Source organism: Paroedura picta, chromosome 5 (assembly GCF_049243985.1).
Source record: "Paroedura picta isolate Pp20150507F chromosome 5, Ppicta_v3.0, whole genome shotgun sequence".
Lineage (NCBI taxonomy): Eukaryota > Metazoa > Chordata > Lepidosauria > Squamata > Gekkonidae > Paroedura > Paroedura picta.
The window spans coordinates 94,983,253-95,007,467 of NC_135373.1; the positions used below are offsets into that span (position 1 = coordinate 94,983,253).

Below are 24,215 nucleotides of genomic sequence, written 5' to 3' on the forward strand. Positions count from 1 at the left end.
GTGTCATCTGCATATTGATGGCAAGCTGGACTAGAGGGTGCATAAAGATGTTGAATAGAGTGGGAAAGAAAATTGGACCATGTGGAACACAACAATGGAGATGGTAGGAATGCAACTGCTGTTTCCTCACAGCAACCCTCGTGTTCGGTCCTGAAGAAAGGAGATCAGCCACTGGAAGGCTGTCCCCCAAATCCTGGGCTGATTCTGCACTTACTTTGTTTTTTTCGGTGTGGATCCTGCTGAATTCAGATCGATTTGAACTTGGGTCTTCCTCTTCTCCCGCCCCCCCCCCAATGAAACAGAAAAGTGTTCTGCACTTGATTGGGAAAACTCAGAAGGGGGGGGAGCCAAGCCCAGACAGAGCCTATTTCTTTCTTTTGGGGGGGAGGGGGGGCTTGAAGACAACAGGGCTTCCTCTTTAAGAAAAGCTAACAGCCTTGGCTGGCTTCGCAGGTTTGGCCAATCAGAGCTTCTGTATCACGGAGTCAGCTGGCCAATCAGAACTGCTCTACCATGGAGTCAGCTGGCCATCAGAACTGCTCTACCACGGAGGGAGTGCTTTCTCATGCTTTCTGAACCGCAATATTCCAATATCGAGGATTAAAAGGACTCCTGGATATGGCGAAGAAATGGTAGGGTGACTCTGGATCAATCCTCCTTGGTGCAGAGGGAAAATTAAAATCGCCCAAAATCAAAACAGAAATCGCATTCTGGGTAGAGGGAAGGAACTGAATCAACCTTGTTGTTGTTAGGTGCGAAGTCTTGTCCAACCCATCGTGACCCCATGGACAATGATCCTCCAGGCCTTCCTGTCCTCTACCATTCCCCGGAGTCCATTTAAGTTTGCACCTACAGCTTCAGTGACTCCATCCAGCCACCTCATTCTCTGTCGTCCCCTTCTTCTTTTGCCCTCGATTGCTCCCAGCATTAGGCTTTTCTCCATGGAGTCCTTCCTTCTCATGAGGTGGACTAAGTATTTGAGTTTCATCTTCAGGATCTGGCCTTCTAAGGAGCAGTCAGGGCTGATCTCCTCTAGGACTGACCGGTTTGTTCGCCTTGTAGTCCAAGGGACTCGCAAGGGTCTTCTCCAGCACCAGAGTTCAAAAGCCTCAATTCTTTGACGCTTGGCCTTCCTTATGGTCCAACTTTCGCAGCCATACATTGCAACTGGGAAGACCATAGCCTTGACTAGATGCACTTTTGTTGGCAGGGTGATGTCTCTGCTTTTTAGGATGCTGTCTAGATTTGCCATAGCTTTCCTCCCCAGGAGCAAGCGTCTTTTAATTTCTTTGCTGCAGTCCCCATCTGCAATGATCTTGGAGCCCAGGAAAATAAAATCTGTCACTATCTCCTTTTCTTCCCCATCTATTTGCCAGGAATGGAGAGGGCCGAATCCCATGATCTTTGTTTTCTTGATGTTGAGTTTCAAGCCAACTTTTGCACTCTCCTCCTTCACCCGCATCAACAGGCTCTTTAGTTCCTCTTCACTTTCTGCCATTAGAGTGGTATCATTTGCATATCTGAGGTTGTTGATATTTCTCCCTGCAATCTTGATCCCAATTTGTGACTCCTCTAATCCCGCATTTCTCATGATGTGCTCTGCATACAAGTTAAATAGGCAAGGCGACAGTATACAGCCTTGCCGAACTCCTTTCTCAATTTTGAACCAATCAGTGAATCGACCTGGGATTGGAATAAAAGCTTTGTGCAGTTTACACCCTGGTCATTTGTGATATTCTGATATCTTCAGATCTGCCTATTTATTCTGAAAGGTTAGAGGAAGAAAGAAGAGTATCAACAGATATTGTTACCTACAAGGATGTTTGTCAGTCAGCAGAGTTAGATGCAGATCTCATTTCTAAAGAGGATTGTACTGATTTTTTTTTAAAGTATACTTTGTACGAATGGCATTTCTGTCTGTATTGCACTAGTGACTGTTGGTTTGTTATTCTACCCTCTCTCCTGCTATGGCATACAGACAGGCAGCACTGCTTGCTGAGTGGAGGGATGGAGTCAGACAGAGGATACATACTGTCCCCTTGAATTCCAGGTAGTATCTGCCATGCTATTTTTTCTCTGATGTATGTGCACTAGAATTGATAGTGTACAAATAGACAGATTTAAAGCCAAATTAAAACTGAGATTGCTCAATGTCTTTTTTTTTAAGCAGCAGAGGGTGATGGATTTAATGCTTTTTTTCCCTACACTATTTTTCTTAATAACATACCTACCAGCTGCTATTAAACTCAACAGGGGAAAAAAGACAGGCAGAACAGGCACACACAGGTGAGGGGAACCAAACCCTCTCTCCTCCCATCCTTTACTTCTCTGTGTTCCATGTTTTATGCACATTTTTTTTAGTGTGGATCACTTCTAATACTACAGTGAGGTGTCAAGCTGGGGGGGGGGAATGCTGAAAGCAATGGTGTGTTGTATCATAAATTGCAGGGGCAGATTGGCTGTTAAAGCTACTGTTGTAATAAACTGGCACCCCCCCGCCCCCCATGAGACCCAATAGGAGCAGGCAGAATGACCCAATGAGATCCAGGCAGAAGCTCCAGAGAGTTTTCTCCTTGTATGGCAGCCTCTGCCAGATCTAGCCAAGTTGCATAAATTGTACACTCTGGCCTGTAGCCCAGGAAAAGTTGAACAAATTGCACAGTAATGAGTTTTCCCAGACAGGCATGAGGTTGCTATCTAGGGTTGCCAACCACTAGGTGGTAGCTGAAGATCTCCTGAGATGACAGCTGAGTTCCAGAAAATAGTAACAGAAAATAGTTCACTAGGAAAAATGGCCACGTTGGACGGTGTACTCTTATGCCATTAAAGGTAAAGGTATCCCCCTTTGGGTGACGCCCTCTAGCATTTTCTTGGTAGACTCAATAAAAGGGTGGTTTGCCATTCCCTTCCCCAGTCATTACCGTTTTACCCCAGAGCAAGCTGGGTACTCATTTTACCGACCTCGGAAGGATGGAAGGCTGAGTCGACCTTGAGCCGGCTGCTGGGATCGAACTCCCAGCTTCATGGTCAGAGTTTCAGACAGCATGTCAGCTGCCTTACCACCCTGCGCCACAAAATCCCTCCCCTCTGTTCTCCTGGACACTGGGAGAGTGAGGGAGCCCAAGTGGGCATACTTCACTGTGTGCACTCCATCACACATCTGCTCTCCTACCCTGCCCACCCACCTCCCCAAACAGCAAGGGACACTGCTGCTTATGTTCTGCCACATGCTTCTGCTCTCCCCCACCTATCCAGACAGCGAAAGACACTGGCTGGACATGCTCTGCTGTGCACCTGCCACTCTCCTTACTCTGCCTCCCCAAACACTGAAGGACGCAGTCTGGCTGTGCTCCACAGCACACCTGCTGTTCTCCCCCACACCTCCCCAGACAGCAAGCTGGCTGTGCTCCACCATGCACCTGTCACTTTCCCCCCTCCTCCCAACACTGTGAGGGAGACTGGCTAATCCCCCCACTTCCTGGGAGCTCAAGGGAGGCTGCCTGGCCACACTCCATATCAGGATGATGGTGACTGGTGGCCCTTCCATCCTCTGCTCTTCCTCCACTGTTCTTTGGCCCATTTTTAAAATGGGCTTTGCTCCTAGTAATAGATAAAATACAAGGTTCTCTGAATTTGTATCTCTGCAAAATAAGGAGCCAGAACTATTTTTTAAAAGAAGACAGCTGTGATTCAGAAAACTTAATACACATGTAGCTATAGTTACAGGTGGTTAGCCATGTTAATCTGAAGCAGCAGAGTCTGAATTCAGCGGCAGCCATAAAACCAACATTTATTAAAGATATAAGTTTTTGTGTGCATGTATGAAGAAGCTTCTGAAGAAGTGTGCATGCACAGAAAAGCTTATACCTTGAATGAAACTTGGTTGGTCTTAAAGGTTCTACTGGACTCAAACTTCTTAATATTGTTGTCATATGATAGAACAATATTCAATTGCCATTAAAAAAAACACACACAAGCCTTGCTGATGATGAGTGAAGCCACCACTGGGACAGGGCAGAGAAAATAGTAGCCAGGGGTTGTGAGACCAGGAAAATCCAAATTTTAACATCCACACAGCAAAAACTGCAACAAAGCAGGTTTGGGAAAGCTCAGAAAAAAGCTAGGGAAATCTCATGTCCCAATAGCATGAAACCTATGGCAAATAACTCATGTGAAAATGGGCAAATATTCCACTGGTTCCTTTTTCACATGCATAGTTTAACCTCCATATGTTTTGAAGTACTTCTGGTAGCCATTTTTTATCTTTTCATAGTCCAATAATGGTGTCAACTGTTGCAAAGGAACCTGGGAGAACCATCAGGGAAAATCTAAAGGATTTAAGCCTGAAAAGATGTGGACAATAGAATGCCCAGACAAGCCCATATGTATATATTCATTAGCTGCATTTGTAGTATATAGTAGGTTATATAGCGAGACCTGTAATTTAATATTAACTTCCCTTGTCCCTAGGTAGTCGCTGCTACTGCTGCTTAAATTTGAGCAGTGATGATTATGTTTGGAGTAGCCTTCCTAATCTATATGCTGCTATTTTGTTTAGCATATGCTCTTTTTAGACAACATGGAGTACAATCACTGACATCTTGTGAATAAACTATTGTTCTTCTATAAATTGAAGATGACATGGGAGCTCCCCCTCCCAAATACACGCAGAAACATGGAACCTAATTGAAGTTTTTCACGGCTGGAGTCAATTGGCATAAAGAGATTCCTGCCTTGTAATATCCTACTTCTAAAGATGCCAGCCAGAGTTACTGGCAAAACATCAGGGTCTAAAACTACCAGAGCACGGCCACACAGCCTGGAAAATCCAAAACAACCAATGGAACTAAATTACTTTCCATCCATTCCAATTTTGTTTAAATTATCATGGATCTGGCACTGAAAGTATCTCTTTGCGTTTCTTAGAAAAGGGAATATACTTCATTAGTTCATTGGATTGTGTGTCTATTTCCTCCAAGAGAATTACACTGGCATTGGCCTGATGTAGGGGTTGGGGGGGGGGGAGGAATCTATTTTGATGATACATCCAGTGGGTCACCAACGAGACAACTGAACTGCATTGGTATCATATTATTCCCTCATGTTGCTTTAAATAATGCAGTAACATATTGGATGTATAAACTCTCCAACCCTAGGATATGCATACCAGTGCAGAATCTGTCCACCCATTCCACAGTGATTTACATTATTTGTTAATTACTCAATTAAAACTATTTTAGATTAAATGCTGTGTGGGAGTGTATTTGAATAATTTTAATGAACATGTGAAAAAGCATTTACATTCTTGTAGAAAACTAGAAAAGCCTAGGATTGAAAACCTGGAAGTACTTCAAATTTATCTGAATTCTAATCATACACACCTTATGTTTGTGTGAACTTTCAAGATATTCAGATTTATTAGTCAAGCAGGCATTTTTATATATCTGCACAATTCACCCCCTGTGATGCTTTGAAGGATATTTTAAGTAATTTTACTTCAGGAGACTGTATTTTATGTAATTTTATCAGGTTTGGAACAAGAAAAACCTAGGGGCTATGAAGAGAAAGAAAGATCAAAGAACTGAATAAAGATATAACTTAGCTATGTTATTGCCAGTCTCAAAAACACTCTCTAAATAACCAAAGGGAGTAAACATACATTATTTAAGCTAACTGAAGAATGAGATATAAACTATAAACCAGAATTAATAAGAATAAATTACAGAGAGAATATTTTTACTTCATTTTTTAATTCTGCTTTCCTCCCCAAAGTAGCCAATTTCATTATCCTATCCTCTATTTTCCCCTCATAACAGCCCTGTGTGGTAGGTTAGGATGAGAGCATGTGGCTGACCAACAAGTTTCCATGGCAGAAAGGGGACCTGAACCTGGGTCTCCATGACCCTAGTCCCACACAATAATCACCAAACAATGCAAGGAATATAAACATAAAATATTACAAAATACAAAAATGTCAGAGAAGTTGTGGAAACTTACTGGATTTGTCAAAAGTTTGACAAAAATTGTCAAAATAGGAATTAAAAAATGACATAGCTGGAAAAAAATTTCACTTGATTTTGCAAGATGACAACTTTAAAATATTACTTGCCTCATTCACTATTTGATTCCCACCTCAGTTACCTCATGCTTTTCTTTTAAAATATGTTATGCCAGTTATAGCTGGTATTTTAAAAAAAGTCATGTTCACATCGCATCCAGGTTAGAATACAATAAAGAGCTTTACTTGAGGCTGCTTTAAAAACTACACTATACCTAAAAGGAAATTTTGAAGATAAGATGACTGGCTTTAAAAAGTGGGTTTTAAAATTACTATGCATAACTGTATAGAGGACCTGTACAATGCATGTGACATGAAATCCTAGTTTTTGTTTCAGATAAACTGGTAGATGAAACTTTCAAGGTGTGTTTGGTGGATGCAGTTCCCGTGTCAGTCACAGCTATTGCCATGGCAGACTCATGTTTTTGCTTCCCATTGGAAACAATCTAAGTCTCCAGAAACAACTCTGTCTTCCTTGAAGTAGTATTTGGACACCATATTCATGCAGTAAAGGGTGAAAAAGCTGAAAATGAATTCAGACAGTGTAGAGGTGATGCTGGTTAGGAAAGCTGATGGGTAGATTCACTAGTCCTAGTGGAGTAAAGCTCACAATATCAGCTCAGATGAAGGTTGGGGGGGGGGGTGCTATTTGGCTCTGCCTTGCTCTTGAATGTCAGGACAATGCAAACAGTGATGGTGATCTCAGTGCACTCATGTACAATGACTCCAGCAACACACATGTGCTCCACTTGTCCAGTAAGGTTCAGAAGAAAATTTTAGTGGTGAATATGTGGTTGTCTTCTCCTTGATTCATGGAGGCAATGAGATAAACAAAGGCAAATCCAAGGATGGAAAGGGAATAAAGGAGAGCAGAGAGGAATTACAACAATTAGATGACAGGTTGCACTACGTACATCGTGGTGGTTCCATCTGCCTTTTGTGTGAGAGGCTGGCACCTTCTGAAACATTTTCACATGGTGTGAAAAACCAGCAGGCTATCTGGGATGGGGGCTGCCCAAATGACCAATAGGGGAATCTGTGGTAGATAAGGGACAGGATAGCCAACCTCAGGGCTGAAATATTGGCCAAATTCCCAGGAGAATGTTGATGGCTAAGAATAGTGGTTTCCACCACTTCCAGCCCTAATCCCAGCCCTCTGTCCTTGGGTTACCCTTACAGGTGGGTTGGGGAAGATGTTGACAGTTGCTGAGCTGTAAACCACACTCACTGTCCCCAGTCTATGCTGCACCAAGATCTGAGGAACCTGTAATCAATAAAGTTATGGCCTGATTCTTCCCAGAGCAATGCGACTATGTAGTCCCTCCCTCCATGGTCCGGTCCCTACTCCAAGCACAAAAAGTATTATGTGGGGTTTGTTTTTCAATTTTCTGTTAAAAATCAGTGAAGCTCCTTGTGTTTTTGTCTACAAAATGCTAACTCTAAAGAGTTAAAAAGATAAAGTGCAGATACTTTATTCAGAATTCCTCAAACATTCTGTAGGCAGTATAAGTGGTTGCCTATAGCAACAAACCATTTAGAGTTTATCAGTTTATTGTATGATGGATTGTGGGCTGTAAAGGGAGGCTGTTTTCTAGCTTATCTACATTTGCTTTTAGTTTGCTTTTCTGCTTTCTAAAAGAAACATCCCATGCTGAACCCTTCAAGGGAAACTCACTCTTCAAACAATGAGATTTATGATAACTGATTAGGCAATCTGTCATGTTATTTTTGTGTTGAAAAACAGAACCTTCAGAATTGACATTTCCAGGAATGGACCATTTATTTGGAGATAATGGAAGAGGGTAAGAAACATATATTAGCTCATTAAATGAATATCTTGTGGCCACACAATGTATAAAAATAGTATTCTTCAGGCACTACAATAGACTCTAAAATATTCAGTTTTTATTGTCATGGCTTAAAATTGCTTTTAATCAGCAGGTTCGTAAGCCAAATTAAATTTCTCATAGCATAAGGGTACTCAAAAAAGAGAGAGAGGGAGGAAAAATGCTTGCTCTTCAAAAAGGACAAATGTCCCTTGTCCATAAGGAAAAAGAACATGCTGTTATTAGAAAGAAGTCCATGTTTTCATTAAGATGTTAAATTAGGAAAGTTAAGTTTTTATATTCCGTTTGAAACCAGTAAAAGAGACCATGCTGAGCATTTAATGAGTCATTTCTAGCAAGCATCAGATTTTTCAGTGAAGGAATCCAAGGTCATTTCCAGATCACAAAATTGATAGGGCCTCTTGTACCTTCTTACTGTGTAGCAGCTGTGCATAATTTTCATTAAACTAGGTAGCCATGTTGGTCTGAAGCAACTGAACGAAGTTTGAACCTAGTGGCACCTTTAAGACCAAAGTTCAAGCTTTCTGAGGAAGTGTGAGTGCACATCAAAGCTTATCTGAACATATAAATAAAATGTGAAGACGGTGCTGGGAGGAGTTGGGACTCATCACCTACCAATCAGGTAGGCTGTCCCACCTGTTCCATCCCTGATTGACCATCCATCCAATGAACAGCCAATTAGGAAGGCTGTCCCGCCCCTTGCCACATCTCATTCCAACTTCTTCTTTATGGAAGAAGTGCCAGCCCAGTAAGCGGGAGCATTCTGACTGGCCCTCGAGGGGGAAGGGCCCTTCCCCAAGGGCTAATCAGAGGGCTTGCACACCACCGAGGCCATGCTTGCCTCCTTGCTGTTGATTCAGCCTTGGAAGGCTGTCTGCCTTCTCTGCTGAGGCTGCACTGCTGCCACCAGCCCCCTTGCTGCTACCAGGGCCTGGGAAGCCTGCCTGCCACCTCTGCCCGTCTCCTCAGCACTACTGGGGGCTAGGAAGTCCACAATGCCGTGCCACCTGCCTCCTTGCCATGCAGCCCTTACCCAGACTCCCCCGCCTTGGGAATTACTGTGCAGTGGGTGGCCTTGCAGAGTCCACTAACAGCCCAGCTGCCCTTCCCATCCCCTGCCGGCCACTCTCCTCTTGCCCTAATCCTGCCCATCAGCAGTAGGATTGCAGGCTTCCTGCCCATGCTTGGTGCCACCTCTGCTGCACTGAGTCTGCTCCTGCTTTGCGCCAGCCATCTCCAAGACTAGCTGGTCCACTGGGGGAAGGGCTGGAGCCCTGTGTCAAGTGACTGAAGCCGGTATTTTTCTTAAATTTCTTAGAAGTATAATTCAGGGAAGGACAAATAAATCAGGGCAGGATCTGTAGTAGCCATTGCAATGAAGTCCCATTACATCTCTATTATGATTTTATCTTTCTTGTAGTCTAAAAATGCAAGAAGGTGAATTGCTACATTTACTAAAGTATTTGCATAATTTATATCAATTTTATCAGAAAATGAAATATATTAACTGAATTAAAATGCCACCCAGAAAAACTGGCATCAAACAGAATTTTTCACAGAACATCATGTCTCTTTAGTTTCTTAAGCAGTGCTACATAAAATGAATTTTTACTTAAACTGTTTGTCCATCAGCAGAATATTTCAAATATTTTCAAAGTGCATAATTTACTTCCTTTCTGCTTTTCTCTAGGGCACTACATCAGTTTTCATTAAAAGAACTTTCCCTCACCCACTTTCCTTTGACTCTAAGCCACAATGAAAGCCAAGATTTAGTGGGAGGGGATGGCAGTGCAGATTTGTGAAAAATGCTATGGGCTCAAGTAGAATTTCAGCCTTCAATTAGAAATAGTATATGCTATTTTTGAAAGACTTTACAGACTAAGGAAAATGTAAGTCTATCAGGGCTCAGTATAAGTATAAACAGTCACATGCCACAAATATATTTTGAAAACTCAAGGGTCAAACAATCTGATTTAAAAAATGTAGTGAAATTCAGTATTGAATTATTTGACTCATTCCTGGAGCAACAAGTTTGATATGCTTAGCAAAGTTCATTAAAAAGATGGCAGCAATAATCCCACAATGAACAATGAGCAAACATGTGTCCATTACCAGTGTTCAAGGGATGATGAATGTGGTGGCAGGGTAAGGGGAACAGCAACAGAAGAAATGTCTTTCTAGAATTACCATTTTTTCAGTTTTTGGAGGCTACCATGAACATCATGTAGGGATAAAATAGAAAGGAATTACTTTGTTTCATTCAGCCTTTCCTTTAATTTGTATCAGCTGGTGACGTGCTCAGGAAGCAAACTAAACACTTGGAATTTGCCTTTTTTATTATCTCAAAATGAATTTATGATGCATAACCACTCTACCTATCCTACAAGCTATAAAGCAGATCTGTATATCATATTTGCCACTCAGCCTTATCAAGAAAAAAAAGTCAAGATAGCACACATATTCAGTTCCTTAGCAACATAATGAAAAAGTAATTTGGAGCATTGCACATATGCGTGAGAACAGTCTGCCTATACTTTGTCATATACAAACATCAATTGCTCTGCTTCTTTACAGGAGAATGGAGAGAATGTATTTAAAGATTTGAAGTGTTCTTATATATATCTGAATTATTGATATATGAATGTATTTCATTCATCTTTTGAAATGATTAATGTGAAAATGAAGATCCTTAGCCTATCAGTTTGAATATTGATCAGTGGTGGTACTTACTATTCTATACCTGGTTGTAATGAACTCACCCTAGAAAACAGACAATTGAACAGGGATACCAATCGGCATGAATCTGATTGAGGCTTGTGGATATGAAAAAGGCAGCAAAAATATAGACAGCAAAAATAGAAAATATCACACTCTGAGTGACATGTGGTTATCTCTGAAAGCAATTTGCTAACTGTTCCTTTAAATTATAAGAACATTAAAGACTGTGAAGTACAGAAATAGAAATCCTAGTCCTGGATGAAACAAATGAAGTCTCTTAAAGAATTCAATAAAATCTTTCAACAGTGTAACAATAGCTCAAAGATTATTCTGGGAGAATCTTTTGTGTTTCAAAAAGGGATTAGTGGGCAAGGGGAGAGGAAATATATATCCAGTTCAACATCATGCTGCTGTGACTTTGGCTTGATTATTACTTTGCTTTATTGAAGCAAAGCGGCTGTAATTTTGAACAACTTTCATATAACAAAAGCAAACCTTTCAGTCATCATGAATGCTGAGTCCAGGATCTCAGAGAGTATTAGTTAGCAGACTAATGCTTTTTGGCCTTTTGGATAAGATCAAGTACATCTGGCAGACCACTGAAGGGAGTGAAATCAAATCATTAAAATTCAGAAGCTAGGTTCTGGTTCTGATTCAACTGTAACTGAATTTGTTCTGCTTTTAAGCAAATAAAGGCTTAGTTACCTGGTATACTGAATCTTGATCTACCTATATGTTTTTTATTTATTTATGGCGCAAAGTGGTAAGCAGCAGAAATGCTGTCTGCCCATGAGGCTGGGAGTTCGATCCCAGCAGCTGGCTCAAGCTGGCTCAGCCTTCCATCCTTCCGAGATCGGTAAAATGAGTACCCAGCTTGCGGGGGGTAAAACGGTAATGACTGAGGAAGGCACTGGCAAGGCCACTCTGTATTGAGTCTGCCATGAAAACTCTGGAGAGTGTCACCCCAAGGGTCAGACATGATTCGGTGCTTGCACAGGGGATACCTTTACCTTACCTTATATATATTTATATATATTATTTGGATAATACCATTCATTTACATATTTTCTTAGGTAATTAATTATCATTGTGAAAGTGTATTCTAATTTTAACACATAACAGAAATAACAAAGTAGGCACAAAAATATCAAACAGAATGAAAAGGGGGAATAGAGAAGGAACAAAAGGATGAATTGAGATATTCAAGTGCAGGGTTATGGCAAATAGAAAGTTTCAATAGAAAAAGAATCTTTCTCACATAAAGAGAATCTTCTCCTTGCCTATCAACCTGCCTCTTGGCACATTCCTGCCTCTAGATCAGTGGTTCCCAACCTTTTTATCACCGGGGACCGGTCAACGCTTGACAATTTTACTGAGACCTGGCGGGGGTAGTCTACTCCTTTCCTCTTGCCCACTGCCCTAACGCTCTCTGACTCTGGTCGCTATGGTAATGTTTAAACATCCCTTCAAAATAAGATACAGATACGCCACAAAAACGAATATAAATAACATTTTATTTTAATGAAAATTTTAATTTGCGATGACAAATCAATGGGAGCCCTGAGCTTGTTTCTCTGCAACGAGACAATCCCATCTGGGAGTGATGGGAGACAATGACAACCGAAGCGTGTTGCTTATGTCCAGTCTACTCCATTGTTTTGTTTTGGTTGCTGTCACTGCAGAAAACCACACTTCACACAGATAGGATGTCGGTGGCAGACTGGCAGGGCAGCCCCATGGCAGCAGCCGGGGAGAAGGACGAGGAGGAGCCGCGGCCTGGTACTAACTGATCTACGGACCGGTGGTTGGGGACCACTGCTCTAGATGGTTTCTGATGTACTACTGGTTCCCTGAAAACCTCATTTTCTACAGATATAACCTGGTTCTGTGTTTTAATAAAGATGTCTGCTAGTCAAAGATTACACAAAAAAGTTTCAATACCTTTTAAAAGCAGTTGTATTATAATTGAGAACAACTCTATGAAGCAAGCATTGTACAACATTTATTCTTCTCCCCTCCTCCCCATTTGTCACCAGACTATAGTGGAATGTAGCTTTCAAGCTTTGGACATTTTTTCACAATCTAAATTCTGTTCATGCAAAAACAAATTCACAATGAATATACAAAAAGTACAAGTAAGATCATAGTAGCAGGATCCACCTCTGACAGTGAAGGTCTGAATACAGCCACATGCAACATACATATGTACTCTTTTACATGATTCAAATCCTGCTTGAAGAAGGGTACCTAACTGTTCCTATAAAGCTTACACAGGTATAATAGTATACACATGGAACTCTGTTTAGACATTCCACTGAACATATGAATGTCAAGAATTGAGTCGTTTACGTTTACTTTGCTATTGTTTGAACAGTTCTATACTCACTGGATGTCTTATTAACTGCATATACCAAAAATCTTCTTGCAATAAATTATGTAACTGATTAAATTTCATTAAATGTGGATGTCTAATTCCAGCCATTTTAATATTCACATCTATGGAAAGTTCTCCAAAACCATTGTGCATAATTTTATACAATAAATAACTAAAAAGGAACGAATTTTCTACTTTAAAAGGAACCAATTCTTGGATCTAACTAGAAAACAATATTTTTATTGTGGAATATATGTGTTTTGGTTATCAGAAACAGCTGAAACACTTTGTTTCTATATTTTCTCAGGCTTATGAGAATAGCAACAGCAGAACTACAGTATTAGAGTTCTCTAGGGGAAAAATAGCAAAATATGGATTTCTGTAACTTCTGTATAATTCACTGTTTCAAAAGATGCAACTTTTCTTAGGTACAAAAGTACAGACTTACACTGTAATACTGAAACGATTATTGAAGAGGAAAAAACCAAGTGAAAATATCCAGTAACATATACCACAAACACTAATAAGACAAGGACAGAACCAAAAAGTCATCCTTTAAAGATGTTTGAAGATAAGGTTGAGTTTTTGCCTGGACTGAAAGGGAATGGTTTTGCATAGCAGCACATTTATGATGCTGTTTCACACAGACTATTTCAACATTCATTTTTAAATCTTGCACATGACCTGCTGAAAACAGTCGTGAATTCCAAGGTGAATTACCCATATTCATCATAGATAAGATAATGGCTTGGACTCAGTGCAACATTTCCATGTACAGAAGGCTTTCTACACATGGAGTTCAACTTTCTTGTCTGCCTTTCTATCTGCACCCTGAAATGAGCCCAGAAATACTTCTCCTAAGGGAGAGAGGGCTGATAGAAGCAGTATTTCAGACAGCATCCTGGTATATGACAGGATTGTAAAGACAGTCATGCTGTCACTATCATTAAAAAAAAATTGGTGCAGTTGTAATACAACAGCTAAGCTAAATGCAACATTGGAGAAATATGTGGGCTTTTCTGCATACTTGATTTACTCCTGATTTTCTTAGCAGCTTATCTACAAGCATTAGAGCTGGTTTGGGCATGGTTCATTCATAAATCTGCCCTTCCTGTACATTTTCACAGTTGTGAAGTCTATTTTCTTCTGCACATGCCTTAAATATGATTTTCAAGAGAGTGTCTAGTTGTCATTGGTGACATCATTTTTATTTTTTCTTGGTGGTTTTATCAATATATTCTTGTAATGAAGGTTCTCTGAATTCCCAGATTTTTAAAAAAGTCTCTAGCCTCTTCCCTTGTGGAGATATTCCCTTTTCTTTATATCTCATATAATCTGCTTCACTGATCATTACAGCAATATATCAATATTACACTGCCTTTTGTTCTTTTAAAAATTCAAAAATGAAACCACATCATCAGGGCAGGGAGGGAGAGGGAGTAGTCCAATCATCGAAAAGTAGGCTGGAGGTATGTAAGAATGGGTAGGATAAAGAAAACCAAAAAAAACTTTACTCATGAGGAAAACGCAACTCAAAATCTGTTTCCAGAAAAATGTTGGGATAAAAGTGGTCTAAAAAAAACCAGACTCTCATCTTGGCGGGGAGTTTAAACTAAAGGCACAAAAATGTGTACAGAAATCAGGGCATAAACCCCAGCAGAATAAGGCCAGAAATGGAGGTGGGGACCATGCAGAAAAGCCCTGTAACCAGTCACAGCCAGTGTTTTTTAAAGATAAATTGTAGAAAGCCCTAATTCAGATCAAAGCCACAGCACAAGGCATCTCTGAATCACATTTTCAATTAAACCCCCTCCCACACACACACTTTGTTACTTTAGCTCTTGAAAGGGAAAAATACCTTCTCTTTTCCTTTGTTTTCTCCCTTCTCAGGCCAAGATGATTTTTGAAAACCAGATAGAAATGGAAATGTAAATATTTTTCCATTATGGCCCTAACTGACACTGCCTCCAGCTGCAATTTACCTTCTAAAAAAGCTGGGAAGATTCATTCACAGATATCATCATTCATGACCCTTAGATTAATATTATTTGAGATAGTATTTCTCATCAAAGTAAAAATACAAGAATTGTTTCATTTGAGTATTTCATAAACTTATGTGTTTGCTAAATTTGAATTTATGTACTGGTGAAATTTATTAATTATAATTTTTGAAGAAATGTAAAGAGAGGAAGATTGGGTCACTAACAACACATTAAGAATGTTCTGAAATTGATTTGAGGCATAAAAAGAAATAATCAAGGTAGATACACTGTTCAATACAGCATGTAAAGCTGATGAAAAATGTGGGTTGTACTTTGCAGTTTTCTCTATTTTTTCCCTTTTAAAAGGCAATAAACAGATTTCAAAATTATGTCCATATTGCTGATTGTTAGAGGTCAAAGGTTCATGCTGTAAGAACTATTTCATTAGGAAAATCTCTGCTTGTTTACCTTATCCCTTACCTTGTTGTAGATCTGAGCATCTGAGCATTAATAATTTTTACAACAAATATAAATTAGGCACATTAAAATTTATAAAACCCCTTGACCCTATTCTAGAGTTAGAATTGTCTGAGATGCTTATAAAATGCATAAATGGATTAACTTACATTAATTAATTCAATATCCCAGATTTTTTTCACAAGGTCCATCGACGTATAACCATTTATCAGAAAGGGTTTGATGTAGTCACCCAGTTCCAGGGAATCTAGCCACTCTGCTACAGATGTGGGGTGGTAGCCATCACTGCCTATTTGTTTCATCTGAAATGTAAACACATCATATAACTTCACACTTTGTTGTTATGCAAAATTTTATTCTAGTTTAATACAAGAAAATAACATCCTTTCCCACATAATGGGGGGGGGGGGATGTTGTGAAAACCCTAGAATGCAGTTTTCATTCCAAGCCATTTATGACTTTAGATAACATCATTAGGTAGCACATACTGCTCCTTTGCATCACCTTCTATGACTGCCCTCTAAATTTTTCAAGTTTCCATTGTACCATATAGACCCATTATGCACGGGGGTTTTAGCGCGCGTTCGGGGTGGAATGGCGGCGACTAAATTCACCGATAACGCATGGAGTTGGCTGCAACCAGCCGCAGATTCAGTGCACGCCGCCGAAAAAGCCGCGTTAGCGGAACGCGGAAGAAAGCGCAGCTTCCCAGGCGACCAGGGCGCAACCGAAGGCGGCACCGAATTGACCGCGTGCATCTAATCGGGGAGGCCGGAGGGTCAGGGCGGCGCAACCGCTCAAGTGGCTGCCGGAACGAACGGTGGTGCAGGCTGGGGGGAACGCAAGGGAACACGGACGGATGGAGAGCTCACAGTGGAGGGGGGCGAGGGGATCGCCGCGGCTAAGGATGGCAGAGAGGCCGGCCACCCACCTCCCACCCATTCCCAAACACACACCCCAACCACAAACAAGAACAGAGGCGAGGTCTCTAAGAAAATACAAAAACTTTATAAAAGTGTGAATGAACAAAGCACAAATATACAATACAAAGCTTAAAGTAGGGGAAACAATATAAAAGGGAAACTTATGGGACAGAGAAACCGGGGCAGCAAAGAAGGGGAGAGGCGAACTGGGAGTAAACTAAGGGGAAGGGGAAACATGCTCCCTTCCCCCTCCGTGCGCAACAAACCCGGCAGGGCTGCGCCTGCGCAGGCTGCTTCCGCCCTTCCTGTCCTCCGCCTCCGACGCTCGCCAATGCAGCGGCGCGCTCGCCTTGCTTCCCCTTGGCTCCACATCGATGCCTCGACACCGCCGCTCCGGGTTTTGCCGCTGTTGCGCCCCATCCCGTGCATAACCAGTTTGCTTTGCGTCTTCCCCCTCCACGTTTTCCATGTGACCTGAAATCGCCATTTCGGCGGCCGTGCATAATGGCCATACTGTCCATGGGAAAAATTAGGTAAAGCTTCCAGCAGTGGTATGAAAAGGTAAAAGTCCAGAAAGCCAGTTTGGTGTAATGGTTAGGAGTGCCAACTTCTAATCTGGCAAGCCAGGTTTGACTCCCTGCTCCCACACATACAGCCAGCTGGGTGACCTTGGGCTGGCCACAGGACTGATAAAGCTGTCTCAAAGATCTAATGTTTAAAGGTCAGACATCAGGAGATGATCATGTGTTGTCCTCAGACCAAGAGAGTGTGCTCTCACTGTTGCCAGCACAAACACAAATGGACCCTACATGTCCCTTTTTCTTATTTGTTTAAGCAAAAGAATCTTATCTTCTAAGTGACAGTGAATAACATAGAAATCTCAACATGAAAGTGCTTTTGTTGAGGGATACATTGGGGAAAACACAAACTGATCAATACTGCAACAACTATAAGTGAATATGCAAACAATTGTTGAAGCCATCCTAAACATGGTAACCATCCAGTCAGAAAGTTCCAGAGGCTCCACTTTCCATCATCTTGTTTGATAGAATTGTGATAATACCCTAAGGCATTGATGTGGTCATGAATGGCTTTGCTGTTATCAGTAATATTAAAACAACACATGTTATAAATTGTTTTACATCCTAAATTATGCTTCAGTAAAAGATAATCAATGGCAGCTCTGTTATCCAAAACCGCTTCTTGCAAAATATCTGTTTCCTTATTTAACAAAGCTAATGCTAGAGAGATGGTATTGTTTGTCTTAGCTAAGAGGCAAGCAATTGCATTTACATTCTTTGAATTACTTACTGCAAGGCCTGGAAGCCCAACCTACGATGCAGCAAGGAAGACATATTCAGCTTGATTTAATAGAGCACTATGGGAATCACATTGATCTGTAAACATTTGTAGTTCCCTCTACCAGTGGATTGATGTGGGTAAAATGGATGAACAGTTGGGCAACAAAACTGTCAGTCAACTTAAACAGCAAACTGTACCACTGGTAATATTAGCTGGAATATAATTAAAAGTTCTCGGACCACATGAAAAGAACCATCTAGCTGGCAGTGGGACATGACCATAACATATTGACCAACATATTGAGCAGGGGAAATAAGAGACTTTACCAATGCTTTCCAGTCCGAGGGCACCATAGCTGATATTTTGGTAGTTTGTGCACTTTACTACCCCAGAACCCAAATGATAACATAGATGAATACAGTTGAGCACCCAGTTGAGCAAGTGACATTGATGCTCACAGTTACTGCATCAACAGGGAGATGATACATAGGTATGCCCCAGTTCAGGCTACTTGCATAAGAAACAGTAAAGTTAACAAAATTACCAAACATTGTTACATTCGCAACAGTCGCAGGTTGTATGCATACCAGAATAAGGCAGGTGCCTAAGAGTTCATGAGTGTTTATATGATTACTTAAGCAAAAATCTTGATTGCCACTAAGATTAGCTAAATGAATCCGTACATTGTACTTCAATCATTCCTTCAGATCAGGGTCTACCCCTGATCCATTAGATGATGTTGCAAACTAAAAGAGATAACCACTATCGTTAATAGGGTAACTCCTGCAGAATTAATATTAAGCTGAATCATGATTGTCGCCAGGTGCAATTCTGGAGTATCAGGTATCCCTTGCTGTTGTAAAGCACATTTGCTATCTGCACTCAACATTCCCTGGGTAACTGGAGGTGCATCCCCCCAGGACAGCTGGGATGCTTCTGCCTCCACACTCCCTGCAGGTCCAACATATTGAGCAGGGGAAATAAGAGACTTTACCAATGCTTTCCAGTCCGAGGGCACCAAATTGCCTGCTCCTCTTAAGCCATCTAATAACCCTCTTGTGAAGTTCCATGTACTATTTTCTGTGTTTTATGTAAACTGCTCTGAGCCTCAGGGGAGGGCGGTATATAATGCAGCATGGTAGTGGCATCATGTCTATGGTATATTTTGATTCAAATGAGTTCTCAGAACTAAAGTCTAGGAGAAGTTGATTTCCCTTCATATTGGAGACTTCTCAAAACACCGTTTTCATTTACATCAGTGGTTCTCAACCTTCCTAATGCCATGACCCTTTAATACAGTTCCTCATGTTGTGATGATCCCCAACCATAAAATTATGCAAGTGTTCTTTCACATAAATTAAATTGAAACTGACCAATGGCATGAAGATCCATTGTTCATGATTGTATATAAATTGTTTTTCTTCTGGGGTTTCTCAGTTCAGTTCTGCCTCTTGTCCTACCATGCCAATCTCGCTCTTTTCCGCTGCTGCAGAAAGACAAAAAATTTTCAGAAAGACAAACGCTCTCTTGATTTACCCCACAAGGCTGTTGTGTAGATGGCACCTCCCCAGCCAAGCTGCTTGCCCTGCCTTGACCCCTGTGAAAGGGTCATTCGACCGCCAAAGGGGTCCTGATCCCCAAGTTGAAAACCACTGATTTAAATGGACCAGTCAGGTCCTTTTTTCTCTCTCTTTGAATGCAAGTGACACTTGGGGCCATTCCGCACCAGGATCTATGTAGCAAATTGGTTGCGGAACGAAAAAATGCCATTTTAAATAGTGAAATTTGTCGTTATGCATACTTGCCTTTGTAGTGGAATCCAATTGCATTTCTATCGTTTCCCACAGGTTTCCGATCTCAGCAAAAATCGCTAGCCAGGAAGCGATATTGCCGAGCTTTGTCCCGCCCCTGGCTGTCAAGCAGCCAATGGGCGTTTGTTTTCATGCTCCCCAAAAGCCCCTTTCCCTTTAAGGTAGGTTTAAAAAAAAACACGTTGCAACGAATATGCGTTGATTCGTTGCAACGGAGAGACCCATGTAACTAGCAGGTGGTGTTTGAGCTGCGGTTTCATCATTGCCACACTCCCCCCGAGTGAAAAAAAAATACCCCCTCCCCTGCACACAGGCAGGGGTTTCGGCTGAAAATACCGTGAAAAATAAAGGGAAAATAAACCAGCAAACGGGGCTGTGTGTTGCTTCGTGCTTGGTGACTTAAAACAGTTCTGGGGAGGGACTCCAGCCAGGGAAGCCTCGCTGGGTAAACGAAAGCTCGCCGGTGCGTTGATCTCCGCTCGCTCCGAGAAAAAAAAATGGCGATCGCTTTGCTGGAAGATCAGAGGAGAGCGCCAGGGCGAGGGACTTTGCAGAAACCACAACAATGGTAATGCACTTTCCCACTAGTGTTGCAGATTGGTTGCAAGAGTGTAGTGCTTTCCGAAGGGTGAATCCACTTTTTGGGATTTTCCTGAAAGCGCTACAACGAAGCGCTTTTTGCGGATCAGTTTCAGGAGTGTTGCAGATTGTCAACGACGTTGTGCATAACAGCAAAACAGTAGCGATTTCAATTTGCAACTATTGTGCAATTTTGAATGAGTGCAGAATGGCCCTTGTTCTTGCACTCCCCATGCCAATCCGAATGCTACTTCCAACTTTCTGAGACTTCCTTGCCTTACTGGATATTGCTATTTCCATTTCTTCCCATCCTTGAAGATTCTTTTGTGATTTTCTGATGCAGAAATAGATCAGTAATACTTCCTTTTCTGTTTCTTGTCTCTCTCTTTTGCCTCTGCTTGTTACTTGTTCCCTTTCCTCTATTCTCAGAGGTATGTACAGCTCGGTGGGGGCAACTACTGAGTGGGTGCCAGAATCAGGTACCGGTATTGACAGGCTGTGTGGAATTTTTGTGTTGAAATGCACTACAATATTGCTGTGAATGGTTGCCTGTAACTCCTGTTCTCTACATAAACTACCTGAGATCATTTCAGCTTATTATAGCCGATGTTTCCTTTCTAAGCCTGCTCTGAGACTGTCACTTTTCATTTCAGTCCCAAATCTTAGGTCATGTAGTATTCATTCCCCTCTGTTTGAGTCCAGAGTCCTGTTCACCCAAACAAGGAAGTTTACATATGTCATTCCAAGCACATTTGGTAGAAACAGGAAGAAGTGTTGTCACTTGTATATGCAAGAAAATGTGCGTCTGGCAGGGAAAGATGAGCATGCCAGAAAACTCTGACAGTATTTCAATGTTGAGGCATGTGAGAACAGCCATGCAGAAGTGTTTTGGTATGCAATTTCTGGCCACTGCGTGAGTTCACTATTAATGAGGAAAATAAAATATGTAAATCATGCCCAAAGCAATGTTTCTTGAGGAACTATTTATGCATAATAGTAGCTTATCACAAAGAACGTGCTAGATCATCACAGAATGGGGAAAAGAAGTAGAGGTGAAAGAAACAAAAAAAACAGAATGAGATGGTAGAGAAGACAGCCGATCAGGTCCAGATCGTATATATTTACTATACTGAAATAGGATGTCAAATTTTGGAAAAGCAGAACATTTGGAGATGAGAAATGGATAGGAGAATATTTTCTAGGTGAATTTTATTTTAGCAGAAAATGATTATCTAAAGATTGCTTTTCCTAATATTGAAAGAATATCAGAGGAATAAGCAAAGAAAAATAGGAAAATAAAGGGGGAGGCAGCAGGAGTCTTTAGAGAAACAAAGGTTCAATAGATGCAAAAGAAAAGACCGAACAAGAAGAGATTTGCATAAAAATAAATGGAGAATTTTACTTTGTTGTCCATTGAACCAGCAGGGCAGGATGTGAAGCAAATTCCTAAAACTGCAGTTATCATGTTGTGAAAAGTGAGAATGAGAAAGAGAAGAGATACGGGTATGAATTTAAATGAGTAGACTGAATGTAGAATGAAATGAAAAAAATTCATTACCATTTTGAAGTTTGTCAGGAATTAGAGATATTTCAGAACAAAAATTGTATATGTATATTTAAACACGTTTCATCCATCCTTCTCTGCCTTATTTTAAACTTTTCCTCTGTCCTCTTTCTAGATTTTAGTTTAGGAAAAAGGAGACCTGTAATATGTTAGAGAAAAGAAAATCTTTAAATGCTTGATGCATTATGCTTTTGAACAAAAATATTAAGGATGGTAAATGGGGGTATTCCTGGAAATTATTTTTGCAGAGGAGTGGGGAGGGGGATTGACCTCTGGCCAGAGCAAGGGAAGGAGTCACTGCTGCCTCTCCCACAGTAACTGGGAGGGCGGCAAAAGGCTGGTCAGCTGAATATGTATGGGAGGATGAATGGGGGGGGGGACAAACAGGCAGGCAGATGGAAGGGCAGAGTACCAGAGAGGGAAAGGGGGCAAGTCAGTAAACAGAAGTGCAATGTGAGGAGGAGGAATCACGACCACCTCTCCCTTAGCTGGACAACCTTCCACTGAGGCAGGCAGGCAGGCAGTAGTGGTGCTCCAGTTTGTCAGACTGGCTGGCAAGCAGCTGGCCCTCAGTCTGTGTCAGTGTAACCCCCAAGAACCATTCCACACACAATGACTAATGTACTTTCCATGTTGCTTCTGAAACTGGATTTTCCTGTGTGGAACAGGAAAATCTACTTCTAAAGTGCACTAAAAGTACATTATTGAACGTGTATGGAATAGGCCTTAGGATTTCCTGGGGTCTTATCACCATATAGAAGTATAGAAGGCAGCTGAAAACTATGCATGTGAAAAGTTAATTGTTAAGAATGGGGATTAAAAGAAGTATGACCGGTATTACTACAATCATAGTATTATTGTACGGCTGCAAGCTGAGGATTGTGGCCTGGCTTCTGTGAACCTCTTTCTTCCTTGTGCAAAAAATACATCAGAAGAATCTAGCATATGGTGGACTGGAGAAGCTGGACTTTCTCACCTCAAAGTTTTTGCAAGGAAGAAGCAATTATTTCTTTGAATTCATGAATGAGATTATATTTCACAAGTTTCTGGTTGCTGTTATGACTCTCTGTTCAGCTATATATATTTGTTCTATTGTTTTGTATGTCAAAAGTCTTTTGAATTAAAACCATTCTTGCTTTAATGTGACATGTTTTGCAGGTCTGTTCTTGAATTGTTCCCACAGAATCTATACAGGTAGAAGCTGTATTAGTATACTGGAATAGAGTTTCTCAAAATATAGTGTAGTCATTTCAAATTACTGGCAAGCAGCTAGAACATCATGATCTTGAATCTTGTTTTGCTGCTTTTCTCAAGGGAAATAGAAACATATATACAAACTATAGTTCTATTTGGAACTTTGCTGAAGATACTGTATATAAAATGTAATAGTCATATTTCATATGCAAGAGTAACGTTGTCATCTCTGATAATAAAGTAAGCAGACACTCTACCACTGAGCCATAGCCCCATATTTATATCTGTCAGAGAATGTATTATATTAATTCTATTAATTTATTTATATCTCACCTTTCTGTGGGATATAAAGCAGATCAAAATGTAGAACATTTGAAATGGTAAATCACAACTTTACACAGATGTGATGAACTGGACATTACTGCAAAGGTTTACACGAAATGGAGCAGACATGAAATAGAGCCAAGGAAGAATATTGAAGAATACATATATACCAGGAGAAAATTAACAAAGCAAAGGCACAACGTTGGTTTTGTAGCTAGCAAGGGCTGTTTTTAAAAAGATGGGGTTTCATTAATTTCTTACATGCAAGATGAAGGTAAAAAGCCTAATGCTGGTTACAGCACTTCTCTCAAAGAAACTAAGATACAAAGTAAATGAATGATATCACCTCCAGTTATCCCAAAGAAAGTCAACAGAGAGTGATAGAGTCAAATATGATAACAAAGAAGCATGTAAAAGAATATCTGTACTATCCAAATGTGGCATAGCTGAACATGATGGCATTAACACAATGATTTCAAAAGAACTCACTGTGCAAATCTCCAAACCCAGCTGCTTTAGCTGAGAATCTATGGCAAATACAATTTCAGAACACATTGCAAGAAAGGAAAGACTGAAGGGAGCCTGATTAAATCCCTAAGAAGATATTAATCATAAAATAATTATTTAGTAAGCCATCACTGATTAAATATAGTTGCTAAGGTCTAATATACCCTAGTTAATTACAAAATATGATGAGCCAAATTCCTTTTTTGTTAGGTAGCAGACATAATACAGGCTACTGACATAAATCTAAACTTCTGTGACACTTTCACTCCCCACTAGGCATGTGCAAAAAAAAAATAATCCCCCCCCCCGTTTGGGTTTATTGGACCCAAAATCCCGAATCCCAAAATTCTTCACTGATTTTTTTTTTGAGATCCAATAGACTAGAGAAGGGGCTGGGGCCCTGGGGCTGGCTTAGCTTCTTCTGCAGTAAGGTTTTAAACTCCACCACAGGAAAAGTTCTCCCCAGGATCTGTGTGGGGTGGGGAGGTCTCTCCTACATCTCAAAGACATAGCTCCAAGGCTTCTCCAAGGTTCCAAAGCCACCAGGCAGCAGTT

The 24,215-nt window shown here is 40.9% G+C and overlaps 1 protein-coding gene and 1 long non-coding RNA gene across 13 annotated transcripts in view; one reads left to right on the forward strand and one right to left on the reverse strand.

The window, feature by feature from the left end:
* ANKS1B (ankyrin repeat and sterile alpha motif domain containing 1B) overlaps nucleotides 1–24,215 on the reverse strand; it is a 421,823-nt gene that overhangs the window by 165,004 nt on the left and 232,604 nt on the right. For all 12 annotated transcript variants that reach the window (XM_077339156.1, XM_077339148.1, XM_077339147.1 and 9 more), the window contains one exon: nucleotides 15,606–15,758. In XM_077339156.1, the coding sequence (XP_077195271.1) occupies nucleotides 15,606–15,758 (153 nt within the window). The remainder of the gene's footprint in view (nucleotides 1–15,605; nucleotides 15,759–24,215) is intronic.
* On the forward strand, nucleotides 548–13,171 carry LOC143838190 (uncharacterized). The gene is made up of 4 exons (XR_013231292.1): nucleotides 548–632; nucleotides 1,979–2,050; nucleotides 7,803–7,860; nucleotides 12,306–13,171. It is a non-coding gene; the product is annotated as an uncharacterized LOC143838190 (long non-coding RNA).